At 46.9% G+C, this 15,858-nt stretch overlaps 2 protein-coding genes across 2 annotated transcripts; both read right to left on the minus strand.

The window, feature by feature from the left end:
- Nucleotides 1–11,320: 11,320 nt before the first annotated feature.
- On the minus strand, nucleotides 11,321–12,751 carry LOC124679197. Its single transcript, XM_047214998.1, has 2 exons — nucleotides 11,853–12,751; nucleotides 11,321–11,706 (listed from the first exon to the last, which is right to left on the minus strand). The coding sequence occupies exons 1-2, from the start codon at nucleotides 12,749–12,751 to the stop codon at nucleotides 11,475–11,477; spliced, it is 1,131 nt and encodes a 376-aa protein (XP_047070954.1). The 3' UTR covers nucleotides 11,321–11,474.
- LOC124679198 lies at nucleotides 12,745–14,697 on the minus strand. Its single transcript, XM_047214999.1, has 3 exons — nucleotides 14,638–14,697; nucleotides 14,222–14,513; nucleotides 12,745–12,848 (listed from the first exon to the last, which is right to left on the minus strand). The coding sequence occupies exons 1-3, from the start codon at nucleotides 14,661–14,663 to the stop codon at nucleotides 12,822–12,824; spliced, it is 345 nt and encodes a 114-aa protein (XP_047070955.1). The 5' UTR covers nucleotides 14,664–14,697; the 3' UTR covers nucleotides 12,745–12,821.
- Between the last annotated feature and the right edge of the window lie 1,161 nt (nucleotides 14,698–15,858).

A 15,858-nucleotide genomic window follows, 5' to 3' on the forward strand; every position in this document is an offset into this window, starting at 1 on the left:
CGCCATCGATAGAGGAGGAGAGGCCTCCCCACACAGCTCATGTAGCTCGGTCATGGCCAGCATCACCGGAGCCACGATCTCATTGATGTCCTCGCACTCAGAGGCAAATGGCACATCGTGTTGTGGGTATACTTTATGGGTGTACCATCGACAGTGCCTAGATCCGGCAAGTTCGGGTGGCCCATAGACGGTGATGGTGGCATGTGGCCCATCGGGCGGCCCAGTTGCTGTAGATCAAGATGGATGAAGTCCGGCCCAGGAACAAGGAGCCGGATCCATCGACCAACTCCGGAAGTCGGATCCGGCCTGGCCCATTAGGGGGTAGCCGGATCTGGTACGACATGTAGGTGAAGGCGGATCCTTGACGTACACGGCAAGATAACATACCGTAGTTAGACAACTTGTATTCTGGCTAGGACTCTCCGTGTAAACCCTAGATCCGTGCGCCTTTATAAGCCGGATCCTGGGAGCCCTAGAGGCACAACCATAACTCATTGTAACAACGTGAAAGCGTCCAGATAATTCCAGACAAGCAGCCCTGTCATCGAGCAGGTGTTCCGAAGCTGGGTAAATTGCATACCACCGTCCCGAGGACTCTCCGCCCTATGGCCCCTACTTTTTCTCCCCCTCGTGAGGATCCCTTCTCCGAGATACTGTCGAATAGGCAACGACACATCGGATTGCGACGACGGGAAGGGCTTGGCGTGAGGGGATAAACAAGCAAAGATGCATTCTTCTCCAACCATATGCAACTCCTCTAGGTCCTTGTCAGGAATGACTTCATCAACCACTTTTAACGTCACCTCAGCCTCATCATCATCACCAACTATAGGGGACTCCTGCTCAAAGAACTTAGAGGAAGCACCCAAGTCACCACACCAAAAAACCGGAGGACTCATAAGAAGCACCTAAGTCACCACACTCCAAAGAACCAATAACACGCGCTGACAAAAGCTTGAGGGCTCCTTTGATTCATAGGATTGATATAGGAATTATGTAGGAATTGGATCCTATAGGAAAATTTCTATACAAGTCATTTGATTCATAGGAACATATCCTATAGGAATTATTCCTATAGGAATCTTGTAGTACAAATCCTATAGGAAAAAAGCATTAAGCTCATACCTCATGGAAAAATTCCTTTGCTACAATCAAAGACACACCATATTCCTATAGGATTCAACTTGGCATGACATTCCAATCCTACACCTTTCCTATTCCTACACTCTTCATATTCCTATGAATCAAAGGAGCCCTGATTGTTGCTACCTCTTCACGTAGTGGACGAGACACCTCTTCAACGTGGTCGACAACGAGCTGAAGGAGCTCTCGGATCCAAACTAATTGATGCAGATCTAGATAAAGTGTTGCCTTACAATCTACCTGAATTTATTAAATCTGCGTTAACTAATTTGATCGGGGGAGTATATGTGGACAAACGCCATACTAGATTAGAGCACTTGCGTACACACCATCCAAGTGTGACATCAAGGCGTGACTCCCCTGCACGTAATGCCGGAGTGCGCGAGTCGGTTAGTCATCATGTTTTAGGTCGACGACGTACACGTACGTCATGTGCTGCCGACGCGACAGTGGTGTGGCACCGAAACGAGGTAGCAAAACCGCTGCCCCGCGGCGGAGCTTTTCCGGTCACGCCATTGCCCAATTGGTTCATTAGGGCATCCCCAACTGCGCGACCCAAACCGCGCCCGCGCGTCCGTTTGGGTCGAGCCGGACAAAAACGCGGCCCAGCGCGGGGACGCACCGCAAAAACGGACGGCCGCGGCGTCCGGAACGACGCAAACTTGGCCCAAATCTGGGCTAGGTTTGCGTGGCCGCGGATGGCACGCGCCGTTCGTTCGCGTCCGCGCGCTGGTCGCCTCGTCTCCCTTGGGCCCACCTGTCGGTGACCAGGGAGACTATTAAATGGGGACTGGAGGGGATCTCGGCCCTCCACTCCGAGCCCCCACTCCACTCCGCGACGAAACCGCCGCCATGGCCCCGAAGCGACGGTTCGCTTCCCGAGCCAACGACGACGAGGCGAGCAGCGGCCGCCGTCGTCCGCCGGCGCCGCGGCCTGCGGGAGGAAACCGAGGCGGCCTCCACATCGGAGAGGCCGCCCGCGGCGGCGCGGCATTGCCGCAACCGCCGCCTCGCTGCTCGAGCCCAAGCCCGAGTCCTCGGAGGAGGACCCGGACCTCCGCGCCGCGCTGCTCATCTCGGCGGCGGAGGAGGACGCGAAATGGCCGCACCTCCATGCGGCCATTCGCACCTCCGAGATGGAGGAGGCGGCCCGGCGGGAGGCCGAGGAGGCGGAGGGCTGGGAGCTCTACGCCCAGGCCCGCCAGGCGCGACGGGAGGAGGAGGCGGCGCGGCGGGAGGAGGCCAGGCGCCGCGCCGACGAGGAGCGCCTCGAGGAGCAGCGGCGGCAGGAGGCCAGGCGCCGCGCCTGGCAGGAGAGGCAGCAGCGCCTCAGGGAGGAGGCGCTGCTCCGTGCGCCGCCGCAGCCTCGGGTGGCTCCGGACCCCCACTCGCCGTGGGAGGAGGCCCTGTGGTCTCCGTGGCCGGAGTCCCCGGTGCGGTCGAGCCACAACAGCGCCTCGCCGCCCGGGGACGTCGTCCACGACGACGACGGCCACAGGGGCTAGGCGGCGCACCGGCGACCACCGCGCCGCCGATCAAACCCTAATAGAGGGTTTGTAGTTTAAATTTAAAAGCCCATATAGGGGCTTCTTTTGTTAGTTTTATTTGCCCAAAATAGGGCTATGTACAAATTTGCCCAAAATAGGGCATATGTTCAATGAAATTTCGTTTAAATTTGCCTCTTTTTTTCGTTTTAATTTGCCCACCGGTTATGCGATGCGTCCGCGCGTTGGGCGCAGCGCGCGACCCAAACGGCCCAAAACGGACGGCCCAGCGCGTCCGTTTGGGTCGCGCGGTTGGAGATGCCCTTAATTCATAGGTGCAAATGCCATGATGACGAAAGATCGATGGATCCTCAGATCGTCGACCACTCGGCGACTGGCAGGTACAGTAGTATCCTCGTAAAAGGCTCCGCAGTCCGCACTTATGAGTGATGGAGCTTTACAACACCAGCAAAAACTTTTGAAACGTTGTGATTCCAAGTGCAGAGTGTGTAGTCCAGGAAGCAATTTTCCTCACAAGGGAGACTCGAGGGTTATATCGAACTCTCGGGTAACTGCCCAAAGAGGTATCTCTCCCTCTCTCGGGGAATTTTTACCTTCCATGATTCTCTAAAGCAGAAGGCTGAGGCTACCTCATGGAGAGCCTTGTACATTGAGCCAGTAGAGAAGACAGCAGAGGGCCTCAAACACCAAGAGAGATTATCAGGCAGCGGCGACAGGGAGAACTGAAGAAGGAGGGCATCAAGCTCTAACCAGTGAGCAATTTTAGGTGGGCTAAAAGTGCGTCTAAACCTAGGGCGGCCATTTGGGGAGTTGAAGACAAGGGCAACCGAAAAAAAACTAATCCTATTGTCCTCACATTTCCCCTCCCGTCCCCAACCGCCATAGCACCCAAATCTCAACTCCCAAACGCTCGCCTCTCCTTCCTGAACTTTTGATCCAGCCAGCCCCGTCATCCTACCATGTTGTCATTTTATTTTGGGCTCATAGTTACTAGCTAAAGCAGGGATGGTCAACCGATGGTTATTTGTTTACCCGATGGGGATGGAGATGGTAAAAGAACTGGCACCATGATAGTTAGTGGAGATGGGGATGGTAAAAGAACTCGCACCATGATAGTACTGGGGATGGGGACGGAGAAAATTTTTCTGCACGGGGATGGTTATGGTTGAGCAATAACCAGTGGTTAGTGTTCCCGTTGCCATATTGAGTTCACACCCCTCCTACCTAATAATTTTTGGTAGACACACCCTAATTCTTAAAAATAAAAAATAAGATTACTTTAAGTTTTAGGAAAACCGAAAATGTCATAGTTAAGCAGATCGATCGACCAATCAAGAGTCATGGGCGGACCTAGAGGGTGGGCCGGGTGGGCCATGGCCCATCCTGAATTTTCAAAAAATAACTACCATATCAACACTTAGGCATAATCGATCCAATCAAATAGCCCATAGAATAACCTCTGTACATTCCATTGGGGCGACCCTGCACTTTCCCTCTCGTCCTAGGTTCATTCACACCCCTACTCGGCTACTCGTGACGGGAATGTGATTGAGCGCAGACAACTCCACTCCGGTGGCTGGCGGGTGATGTATGCGAGGATGCAACACATGCTCTTTCGCTCAGCGACATATCACACGACCGCAATGCAAGAAGAAAGGAAATCAGCCATGACTCGGATGGGCCATGGTAGGTTGGGCGCACGACAACAACCCGAGCAGCCCAAGCAGAAGTCGGTTTTTGTTTTAGTTTATTGTTGTAATTGCATAATTGACTATGAAGATGAATTGTGATATCGTGTCCCTTATCCGGAATCAATTTACTCATTCATCTTATTACCTATTTGTATCTATACCACATCGTACAAAAAAGTTTATCTGAAAAACTAGCCGGAGCACTTGCATACACCATATGACCACTAATCACATTTAAAACAAGTCGTATCCAAGGTAATTTTATGTCTGTATATTATTATTGTATATACGGTTCCAATACCATGTGTAGAGCACACACATGTTGTGAACATACTACGAAATCTAACTTGCAAGAAAAATTTGCCAATGGTTAGAAATATCTATAAGTATAGGTACCTAGCAATAAACCAGAACTAGAACTAAGATATTTATTTGGTGTACGATTTATAGATTTGTATCATCGTAATTGTGGATATTGATAAATATATATGCACCAACACACACACATACATATATAAATACACAATATAATTTTAGCAACAGGTGAAAAATAGTTTAAGTAAATCTTTATTGCAACATAAATTTAAATTTGAAGAAAAACTATGTATTGTGGGTTAGTTAAGAAATCTAGCAATCTAAAATTATACTCAATTTGGCTATAATATGATTACGATAGTTTAATACAAGTATAAAAGTTTTGTATAAAATATCTTGCCATTGTAAAATATATTGATTCGACTATAATGTTATGAGATTTCACCAACTTTTTATATTTGCAGTTTGTAAATTTTAAGTAACACATGAGCAAGTGGAATTTTTGTTTTGGAGTGTGCCCACCCTCCAGTTCATTCCTAGGTTCACTACTGTCGAGAGTAATATCCGCTATTTGTTGGAGTTTGTGGTCCACCCTCTATTTTCAGCGCTTTTTCGCGGTGCCGCTCACAATTCGCATATTTGTGCTAGTTTTTCGGATAGTGTCCAGCTGAAACTACCAACCACGATATAGTTTGTCTATTGGCAGATTCTACTCATTGAGCCCCTGGACCATACAGTTGTGAGCAATGCGCCATGATCATATGTATAAATTCTATTAATGATGCACATCCCTATTAGGGTTGTAACCTAATCCATGACCAAATTCCTTAAAATTATCAAGGTACTCGTGTAGTCTTTCCGATATAAATACGAAGTATACTATATTCCATTGATAACCGACCAACTTCCTTAAGCTTTTAAAACTTAATTGGAGTACATTGCAGCGAGTACTATTTAATTCCATGTCAAATACATGCATATTTCCATAATGTGGTATTCCAAATATAAAATAATTCTAAGTATTTTAAATATATTTCTAGGACACATAATTCCAACAGGCAGCAGGTTTTGTTTTTATCCTGCAACAGACCAATCGAGAAAAAAAAAGGTGCTAACGAATGATCCCTGTTGCCCTGATGATCTACCTGGGAGGCCGGTGGCCTAGATATGACACGCATAGGACACCCACTGGGCCAAGAGTTCGTTTCCAACCCGGTGTGGCGTAGTCTATCGGACGCGGGCAAATCCCCGGCCGATCGATAAATTCTAAGTGCTAATCACGAATTCACGATCCGAATTTCCTGCCGCAGGCCGAATTAACGAGGGAGGAAAGAGGAAAGCACGATCGATGGAGCCAGCGAGCAAGCGATCGACGATCCCTCCCGCCGATGCCGGCATGGTGCTGTCGCCGGACGAGTTGTGGGAGGTCCTGCTGCGCGTCCCGGCCAAGGCGCTATGCCGCTTCCGCTCAGCCTGCCGGTCGTGGCGCTCGCTCTTCTCCGACCCGTCCTTCATCAAGGAACATGCTGCGCTGCGTCCAGGCCTCATCCTCGCCCTCGCCGGCGACAATGACCGCATCGACATGACGGACCTGTCCGGCAGCGTCGTCCGACACATAACCATTGGGCCTGAACACGTCGGTGTGTCGCGCAAGCACCCCGGCCCGTTGCACCTCTTCCTAGACCACAACCGCGTCCGCGTGGTTGACCCGGACACCGGCGCCGCCTCCACCTTGCCCTCCGACGGCCTTCAGCGTAGCGTCGGATCCTTGTACGAAGGGTCCTATGCGCTCGGGCGGGTCGCCTCCACGGGGCAGCACAAGGTCCTCCGCATCGTTTCCCGCTACAACTACACGGCCAACCGGCGCATGGAGCAACACTGCCACGTGTTCACCGTCGGCGACGACCGCTGGAGGCCAGTGGCGAGCACCTTCTTGTGCGTCAACTTTCACACCGCTCCGTACCACGTCGTCGCTCACAGCGCTGTCGTCCAAGGTGTCGCCTACTTCTTGCCGCACGAAAAATTCCCCAGTTTCGACATCTTTGGTGGTGCCGATAACTCTGCAATTGACACAAACTGTGTCATGGCGTTCGACCTCCATACCGAGGAGTGGAGGCCGGCGACACTCGCAGGTCCTCCGGCAATCGACAGCACTAATCTGGACTGCGAAGTCACTTTGGCAAAGCTAAGTGGCAGCCTAGTTATGCTTCGTCACTCCATTGACTACCATGATTATCCCATGGCACAGATCGACGTATGGTTCGCCACGGACTTGGAGAATGGCGTTTGGGTCAAGGGGCACAGCATAAGACTGGAATTGCCCATGGCGGAGCCCTGGATGTTTGCATCAAACGTCCGGCTCTTGAGGGTATTGGACGACGGCAGGGTCGTTCTTTACTACTCTGGAAACCACTCTTCTGGGAACTGGAGTTGGCCAGAGCCAGATTGGAGAACACGGATTTATGATCCAAGAACCAAGACCTGTACAGATGTTCCTCACCATGGAGTTCGCTATATCGCTGGGATGTACAGAGGAAGCATGTTGTGCTTGGAGAGTCAGTAAATGACGGGGTGTTGGACTGCGCCACATCTGCAGAACTGTGCTCCAATCATGTCAGGGTAGACAATTTTGTAGTAGTATCAGTTCCAACCTGCAACTAGTAACAAAAACATTATGAATTCCTTGTCCGTACTCCGTAGCTCTACATACTAGGACGATGGTCTTTAGCATCAGAAATTTTTTTCTTATGGAAAGATTTACTCGAGCAGCGAATGAGGTTACTGCTACTTGTTTAAAATATAATGAAAGAACACTGGTAGATTAATCGACTTAATTTAATCAAAAGCCGTATTGCCAGAGTGAAGTCTTTGTGGAGGTATGAACACTATGTAGACACCTTATCCTGGCTGGATAGATGGATCCACGCCGAACCTCTGTTCCCTAGCCTTTTTGCTAGCTGTGACAATCCAGAAATTTCGGTTGCCCTTGTCTTCAACTCCCCAAATGGCCGCCCTAGGTTTAGACGCACTTTTAGCCCACCTAAAATTGCTCAGTGGTTAGAGCTTGATGCCCTCCTTCTTCAGTTCTCCCTGTCGCCGCTGCCTGATAATCTCTCTTGGTGTTTGGGGCTTTCTGCTGTCTTCTCTACTGGCTCAATATACAAGGCTCTCCATGAGGTAGCCTCAGCCTTCAGCTTCAGAGAATCATGAAAGGTAAAAATTCGCCGAGAGAGGGAGAGATACCTCTTTGGGTAGTTCCCCGAGAGTTCTATATAACACTCGAGTCACCCTTGTGAGGAAAATTATTTTCTAGACTACACACTCTGCACTTGTAGTCCCAACGTTTCAAGAGTTTTTGCTGGTGTTGTAAAGCTCCATCACTCGTGAGTTTATTTGGTTCTTTGTGGATATTAAATTGCACCTCTATTTTCTTATTTGTGATATCCATCTTTTCCTTGCAACGGTGCTATGTGTGTGTGGGAGCTCTTTTGTCTCCTCCCGTATTATTTATGTGAGATTTAACCTTGTTGTCACCAAGTACCAATAAGGGGGATATTGTAAGGGTATCTATGCCCTTAATATTATTTTGGTGTTTGGTGAGTACAAGGTTAGAAAGGACTAACATTTTCTTCAAGATCATCTACAGGTTTAGTCCTCTCTCCCTCTTACGCTGTTGTTTCATGTTTGCAAAAAGAAAGAAGAAGACAAAGAAAAGAAGAAGAGAAAGTGACTCGAAGATGGAGTCCCTAAACGGTGGTTCAGTAGTTCTTCTTTTCGATTTTCTCTCTTGAGTATAGGAACCCACACTATTAAGAGGGGATCTAAGTTTTTATTTGTACTTGGTTCAAATCACTCTTTGATTTTCTCCACCATAATTTCCCTTTTATCTCCAATATTTCTCTCCCGAAGTTGCCCTTGAAAATCAGTTTTTCTTGATCTTTTTCCTCGCCAAACAACAAGTCTGGCCGGTCATACCGGGCCTTAGGCCGGTATGACCAGGTGCCCTCTCATTTTCCTTATGCCCTCGACGAGCAAACCTGGCCGGTATAACCAGGCAACGGGCCGGTCATAACAGGCGATGTGGTCGCGCATCCTTCTTCATCCCAACAAGAAACAGTGGGTTGGGCCGGTATGACCTGGCCCAAGGCCGGTCATACCGTCCATGTCTGCCGCCCCTTTTTTCTCCTTTTCTGTCGCCCGTGCACGGAACGGTGGGTTGGGCCCTCTTCCTGTCCAGGCCCATGGCCAGTCATACCCTAGACTTTTATGCCAAGAACAGCTAGCATCCATATTTAAGAAAGGGGCTGATTTCATTGATCAATTACCTTGGCCACCTTTTGAGATCTAGATCAGAGTTCTTTCATATCAAGAACTCTCTCATACTCCCTTGCAATTCCCCTCCACAAATTCTTCAATTTCTTGAGGGTGATCCAACCATTTTGAGAGGGGATCCACCCAAACGAAAGATCTCTCCCCCACTCTCTTTCCACCAATCAAATTCGTGATTTGAGCCTTGTCTCAAGTTCTTGCCTCGATCTTGTTACTCTTGGAGATTGAGGACTCCTAGGTGGGGCCGGGAGCAATTGTGTTGTGATTGCATCAGAAGTTTGTAAGGGATCAAAGGCCTCCCCAAGGCCTCCACATAGTGGATCGAGCTTCTACTTCGTGGAAGAAGCTCATAGAGAAGACGGTGTGCCTTCGTGGCATCGGGGGTCTTTCGTTGTAAGCCGCACCGCTCCAACGGTGACTAGATTCCCCTCAAGAAAGTGAACATTGAGATATATCATCGTCTCTGCGTGCTTCGGTTAGTTATATCCCTTTTTATTTACTCTATGATGGACATCATGCTTGAAGTTGAATATCATATCATATAGGTTGTTCATCTAGTTTTGCACTAGACCACTTTATTTTCCGCAAAAGCCTAAAATTGCAAATAAAATTGAATAAAATTTTGTATAACATAAAATTTTGTATAGCATCCAGATTGAAATTGCCAGGTGACAAGGCAAATCATTCGGGTGTGTGCCTATGAAGGTGGCAAAATTAGGCTACGGAGATAGCCGCACCGCTGTTGCATTAGGCGGCTGGATTAGCTCTAACATACATCAGGCGGGCTTCCCGCCGCCCGGCCCCCTGTCTTCTTCCACACCCAATCTTTGCTCACGTCAACAGAGCAAGCTACAGCACATACGTGCCCTGCATCCCAAGAGTGACATCAGACTTGAGGCATGGCAGATGCTTCTGATTAATAACCCCGGAGTGCGGTTAGTCATGTTTTAGGTCGACGCGGCGGCACCGAAACGAGGTAGCAAAACCGCTGCCGCGGCAGCGCTTTTCCGGTCACGCCACTAGCAAATTCATCCGTAGGCGCACATGCGAGGATGACGAGAGATCGATCCTCAGACCATCATCGACCACTCGGCAACTGGCAGCTACCCGCGCAAAGGCTCCGCACCTTCGCTGAAGATCGCGCGAACAAAAGGATGGCGATCCCGAGCCATCAACCAGAGTCCCCGGCCGGCTGCTTTGGTAGCTAGCTACCTTCGGGCTCTCGAACGGCCGCCGGCGGCCGTGTGTGCCGGTTGTTATCCATCCATCTCACGCGACGACCCACGAACCAAAGCTGTAATCGATCACACTTCTTTAACTGCCTAATGATTTCAGGTTCACACTTCATTACAACTACCTAATGTTTGCAGTGCCTGAAATTACTTAATATGGACTTTATCTCTCGGTTGGAACTTTGGATGGTGAATGCAAAGTGCCTGCAAATTTTGTTAGCCATTTTGTCTAACTTGATGCATCTGTTGTGTGTTTCTATTCGGCGTTATTTAGTTTTATTTTTGCTTTTGCAAGTTCTCAACTAGCTGAAACAAAGTTTCGTGCTTGGTCAAGTTGTTCACCATTTAATTGCATCGTGATCTATGCATATGAGTTGTAACTGAGTTTTTTTTTTCAGTTGCAAGTGGGGTTGCAACTAAGATTTTTTTTCTCCAGTAGCAAGTGGGATCCAACTAATAGAAAACTCCTTGATTCACGCTAGTTATAAGTTACAACATGTGTTGCAACTGAGATTTAAGGGTATCATCTGACTGAGAACGAAGTTAGTTCTTAGTCGACTGATAACTATTCACACTCTTTATTTTTAATGCATGTTGTAACTGCATACATTTTCATTCATAATGCAGAAACCGAGACTAATACTACAAGTTTTGAATTGTCTAAAAAAGCAAAGACAATATAAGATGGGCAAAACTAGGAGAGAATATGAAATCAATCATGACCTAAGCTTTGAATATCCTTGAAATGTGATCAGTCATGACCTAACTCCTGAAATATCCTGGCATTGTATATGAAGCTACACATGCATGCATGATGATGCATCATACATCGGCGGGAAAATTAGATCCATACCATCAAAAGATCCAAACTTTAGAAAAATACCACCCAAAGTTTTGCACTTAGAAAAATACCATTGAAAGATTGCTCTGTTACTGATTTCTACCACTACCGTCATCTGGACGTGAACCTGCCCAGGAAAACGTTTGGAAACACAACGTTTAGCTCCTGGACATAACCAACTCAAGATAAAAACACTCCCAGACTTCATCAGCATATCAATAACACTACATCAAGATATATAAGTGCATATGACACTAGATTTTAGTAGGATATAACAACCATCTCAACAAGTTTGAAACGACAGAGCACAAGTTTCAACAGCCATACTTCTACGGACTGTTCACACAAAAGACCACAGTTCACGGCAAAGTACTTAGATATCTAATTCATCTACTCAATCATCTCAAAAGGAAATCATCTACTCAATTATGAGCCTACGGTTGATTCCCCCTGGTGAAATTGCAGCCATACTTCTAGTTGTTACACCTGGGCTAGTTGGAGAAAGAGACGTCATTCTTCCAATTGTTACACCTTGGCTAGTTGGAGAAAGAGCAGCACTCCTTCGAGTTGTTACACTTGGGCTCGAATGCGGCATCAAAGAGGGTTCAACACCTGTTGTACAGGCGTCACCATCTTCTGATTTGGTTTTCCTATGAGGCAAGAAAAAAGTTGCAACACATATAAGATCGAAGCGAAAATATTGCAGCACATATAAGAAGCAAGCGAAAATATGCAGCACATATAAGAAGCAAGCGAAAATATGTAGGACATGTAAGAACCGATGATACTACATTACCTTGATTTTTTTCCTTTCTTTGGACGAGGAGGAGGAAGCTCTTGTTCTAGTTCAGCTTGAGTAGCATTACAACCCTTCTCTATATGTCCAAACTGATAGCACCTTTTGCATTGATATGGTCCTCTTTTTCCTGGCTCTCCATTAGCCTTGATTCTTTGTTTCCTTGGCCTGCCAGCAGCCCTTTGTAGAGGTGGAGGAATCATTTCAAAACCAACATCAACATTAGGCCATTCAGACCTGCCATTCATTGGAGCGATGTCAAATTGATAAGCCATCTTGAATCTCTCCACCGAATAGTATTCATGCACGAAGTCCTCGGTCTTTAGTAGTCTAACTTTGCCAAGCAAGTATAGAGCATGAGGGCATGGTTTTCCGGACACCTCCCATTGTCCACAACCACATTCTCTTTTCTCAAGGTCGACCGCATACCTCCATGTCTTCCCTTCTTTTGTTGTTCCTGATATTTCAGCTGAGATGGGGCCACTTTTCTGGATATCATAGTGCAGCGCTCGACTCTTCATGTTCAACTCATGTAACACACTTGGGAGGATGGTGCCTTCAAGTCTTTTGGCTATCTCTTTCCTTGTGTACATCTTCTCCTGGATCATCTCCCTAATTTTGTCCATGAGAAAATCAACCGGAAGGTCTTTGTAATCCTTGATCCAATTGTTGAAACATTCTGATATATTGTTGTTTACATAATCAACTTTGCACTCTTTGGAGAATTTAGATCTGCTCCATATATGCTTGTGATGCATATCTAAGAAGGGAATTGCTTTCGGACAATCAGCTGCAATTTTCGCCATCAATGCATCGTGTCTGCGAGTTGTGCATGCCCATGCACATGGCCACATGTATTTCAGTACCTCGCCTTTGAACTTCTTTCGAAAATTAGCCATTAGGTGTCTAAAGCACTCACGGTGCTCTGCATCCGCTCCAAAGGCTTTCTTGACACCATATGCTAATCCCTTACAAGCATCCGTGTGGATCGTCAACCCAGGTGGAGTGCCAATAGCTTTCTTTAATTTGCTCATGAACCATGCCCAATTTTCATTGTTTTCCTTCCCAAATATACCATACGCAACTGGATACATCCAGTTGTGTCCGTCAATGGCAGTTGCTGCAGCAAATTGTCCATTGTACTTGCCGGTGAGGTGAGTGGAATCAACACCAAGGTATGGTCTGCACCCAGCCAAGAAACCATCAGCACATGCTTTAATGCAAACAAACATCCTTGAGAAATGCATTTGTCCATTGATCTTCTTGCAATCGATCTCCACAATGCTTCCTGGACAAGTTTCTTCTAGAGCTGCTTTGAATCTCCATAGCATTGTGAAGCTCTCCTCCCAAGTACCATGAATATCATTCATTGCAGATTTCTTCCCAGCCCACACTTTAAAATATGACATCTCAATGTGGTATTGTTTCTCCAATCTTTTCTGCAATTTCTTTGCACTGATGGTGGGATCCTCTATAATAATATCTTTTGCATTTTGAGATATCCAAGACGTGGAGGCTTGATGTCCCTTTAGTGTGGTTGAGGCTGAACATGTGTGATCATCCAATGAAGATATGTTTAGCACCTACAAATCAATAGGATTTACAAAGTTAGATAAGTCTTTGATAAATGTGCTAGAGATAAAATAATCAATAATATTTACAATCTAGAAACAAATAATACTAACCATGAACGTGTCGCCTCCATGAAGTTTCTTCACATAAACTCTCCACTCGCAGTTTTCATCTGCACACCTTGCCCTGTACCTTTTCTTGTCGCTATGTTCAACCATAGTCTCGAAGTTATTTTTTATGCAATATGTTCTCATAATCTGGATAAACTCTTCCTTGTCTCCAAAGGTGTCCTTCTCCTTAATGATTGGATTATCTGGATCATATGTTGTGTGAGGCGCAAAATAATCACCTACCATACCAGCCTCATCATCAGGAACACATTCATGATCAAACTCTTGAGCTTGCCTTGTCCTCTTTCGTTTCTGCGCCTTTCTTTCACTATTTTCTGCTGGTTGTGCATCATGAACTGCATCATTAACTTTTTTGAAGTACCTCCACTCTTCATTTGCTCCAGCTGGCTCATCTCCATGAGGATCACACCCAAAAGTCATGAAGTGTTCCTTCTCTTCTTCTTCAACCATTGCTGGCCCTGCAGCTGTTTCTCCATATTTCGGTACTTCTTCCCATATAAATCCCTCAAATTTGATCTCCTCGTCAACCACGTTCGCAGCAGCTTTTGTGCCCTCATTAGGCTCATTTGTTGCAGCACTTATACCCTCCCTAGCCACGTTCAATGCAATGTCTTCCCCAACCTCATTAGCTGCAGCACTTGTTCCCTCCCCACGTGCACCGACTACCATGAACAATTTAACAACTTGAGATCCCCTTAGCAAATCAAGAAGCTGACCATCAGTAGCTAACCTGCATGTCGCATTCAGCCTTGAGTCAACAACCCAAAAATTTGGCTTTTGGTTGCTGGCCCATGTGAAGTACGGAGCGATATCCTTCTCTAGATCAGTGACTCCATACTCTTCTGCATCAACAACCCAGCTTACAGTCCTTCCCTTATTGTACACCTTCTTGCCATCTATTATACTAAAGTAGGAATTGACAATAATCTCAATTCTACAAGCGAATTTCGGATCAATCCTGCAATATGCAAGCCAGATTCATAAGGAGCTAATCTATTCCCTTCACACAACACGTGCCACACACAAATACAAGCAAAATATGTACAAATTGAAAGAATCTGGAGAGATTCAAGTGAGATTACCCTTCTGGAACTCCAACACCATCCATCCCTGCCCAGATTGATGTTCCCGCGTCTCAGCACTATAGAATCCCCAAAGCTAGGGTTAGCCCTTTATGAGAGCACGGCAAGGAGTAGCAACAAGAGGAGAAGGGGGTCGACGATGGTGCGTACCATGGTGGAGCGCTCGGAGAAGGAGCCGTGCCCGCCGAGGAGACGCGCCGCCGGGAGGTCCAACGCGGGGACGCGCGCCGCCAGGAGGTCGCCGTCGCTGGCGCTGGTTCGGTCTGGTGGTCTGGGCTCGTTCGGTCCAGGATGGGCTGGGTGCCTGGGTCAGTTCAATGTGTTGCGTTTGAGTCAAGCTGAGCACGGGGCTGATCCATCCCCTGATCCATTCGTGACTTCACGTCCAGATGACGGTAGTGGTAGAAGTCAATAACGGATCAAACTTTCAATGGCAGTTTTCTAAGTGCAAAACTTTGGGTGGTATTTTTCTAAAGTTTGGATCTTTTGATGGTATGGATCCAATTTTCCCTACATCGGCACATGCATCAAGTGGGGTACCGATGCATAACAACAGAAGATGGTCCGGAATCCATAGGGATCTCCATTTCTCTCATCAATCATGAGAGCATTCTTTTTTTAGCTACAATCAATCAGAGCATTCTATCATGCATGTATTGTTTAGATCCACCGGCCATTGCATTATTGCTCGGTAGCAGCTCTATCTTTTTTTTTTTTAAGAAAGTCCGTTTTTTGTCCTTGAATTTTTAGGAAAGTTTACTTTTTGCCCTAAAAGTTATTTTTGGTCTAGAACAGACCTTGAACTCTTAGAATAGTTCACTTTTCATCCCTTCTCAGTCGTGTTGAGCAAATTGCTGACGTGGAATGAAGAAACAGCCAACCTACTGAATTGGTTTTGAACCAGACCAATCCCAAGCTACCAGAGATGTCGAACACAACATCTCAATACAAAAAAAACGTTGTGTTTCTGAACCAGTTCCTCGACCGATTTCTTTCTGTCCTAATTCACTTGAAGTGTTGCGCCACGAAGGCCCGAGTTCTCTGCCTATCCGCATCGTCCGTTCTCTCTGCCGTTGCACCATTGCCTTGAGGTTTTGTTCATCCATGGCAGATATTTTCTTGGATCAACCAGAATAAGGACTAAAAATGAATGCTTTTGAGAGTTTAAGGTTTATTTTGAACCAAACATAAGTTTCAGGACCAAAAGTAGACTTTCACTAA

This window comes from Lolium rigidum, chromosome 7 (genome assembly GCF_022539505.1).
Source record: "Lolium rigidum isolate FL_2022 chromosome 7, APGP_CSIRO_Lrig_0.1, whole genome shotgun sequence".
Lineage (NCBI taxonomy): Eukaryota > Viridiplantae > Streptophyta > Magnoliopsida > Poales > Poaceae > Lolium > Lolium rigidum.

What these genes read in the sequence shown, in the direction of transcription:
- LOC124679197 (XM_047214998.1), bottom strand. Translation starts at nt 12,751, where the DNA reads ATGGCTAATTTTCGAAAGAAGTTCAAAGGCGAGGTACTGAAATACATG. An exon ending in AAGAAAGGAAAAAAATCAAG is followed by an intron (nt 11,707 to 11,852) that starts GTAATGTAGTAT and finishes CTTGCCTCATAG; the next exon opens with GAAAACCAAATCAGAAGATG.
- LOC124679198 (XM_047214999.1), bottom strand. Translation starts at nt 14,663, where the DNA reads ATGGATGGTGTTGGAGTTCCAGAAGG. An exon ending in GGTGTTGGAGTTCCAGAAGG is followed by an intron (nt 14,514 to 14,637) that starts GTAATCTCACTT and finishes TGCATATTGCAG; the next exon opens with GATTGATCCGAAATTCGCTT. An exon ending in AAGTTGTTAAATTGTTCATG is followed by an intron (nt 12,849 to 14,221) that starts GTAGTCGGTGCA and finishes CACTCCACCTGG; the next exon opens with GTTGACGATCCACACGGATG.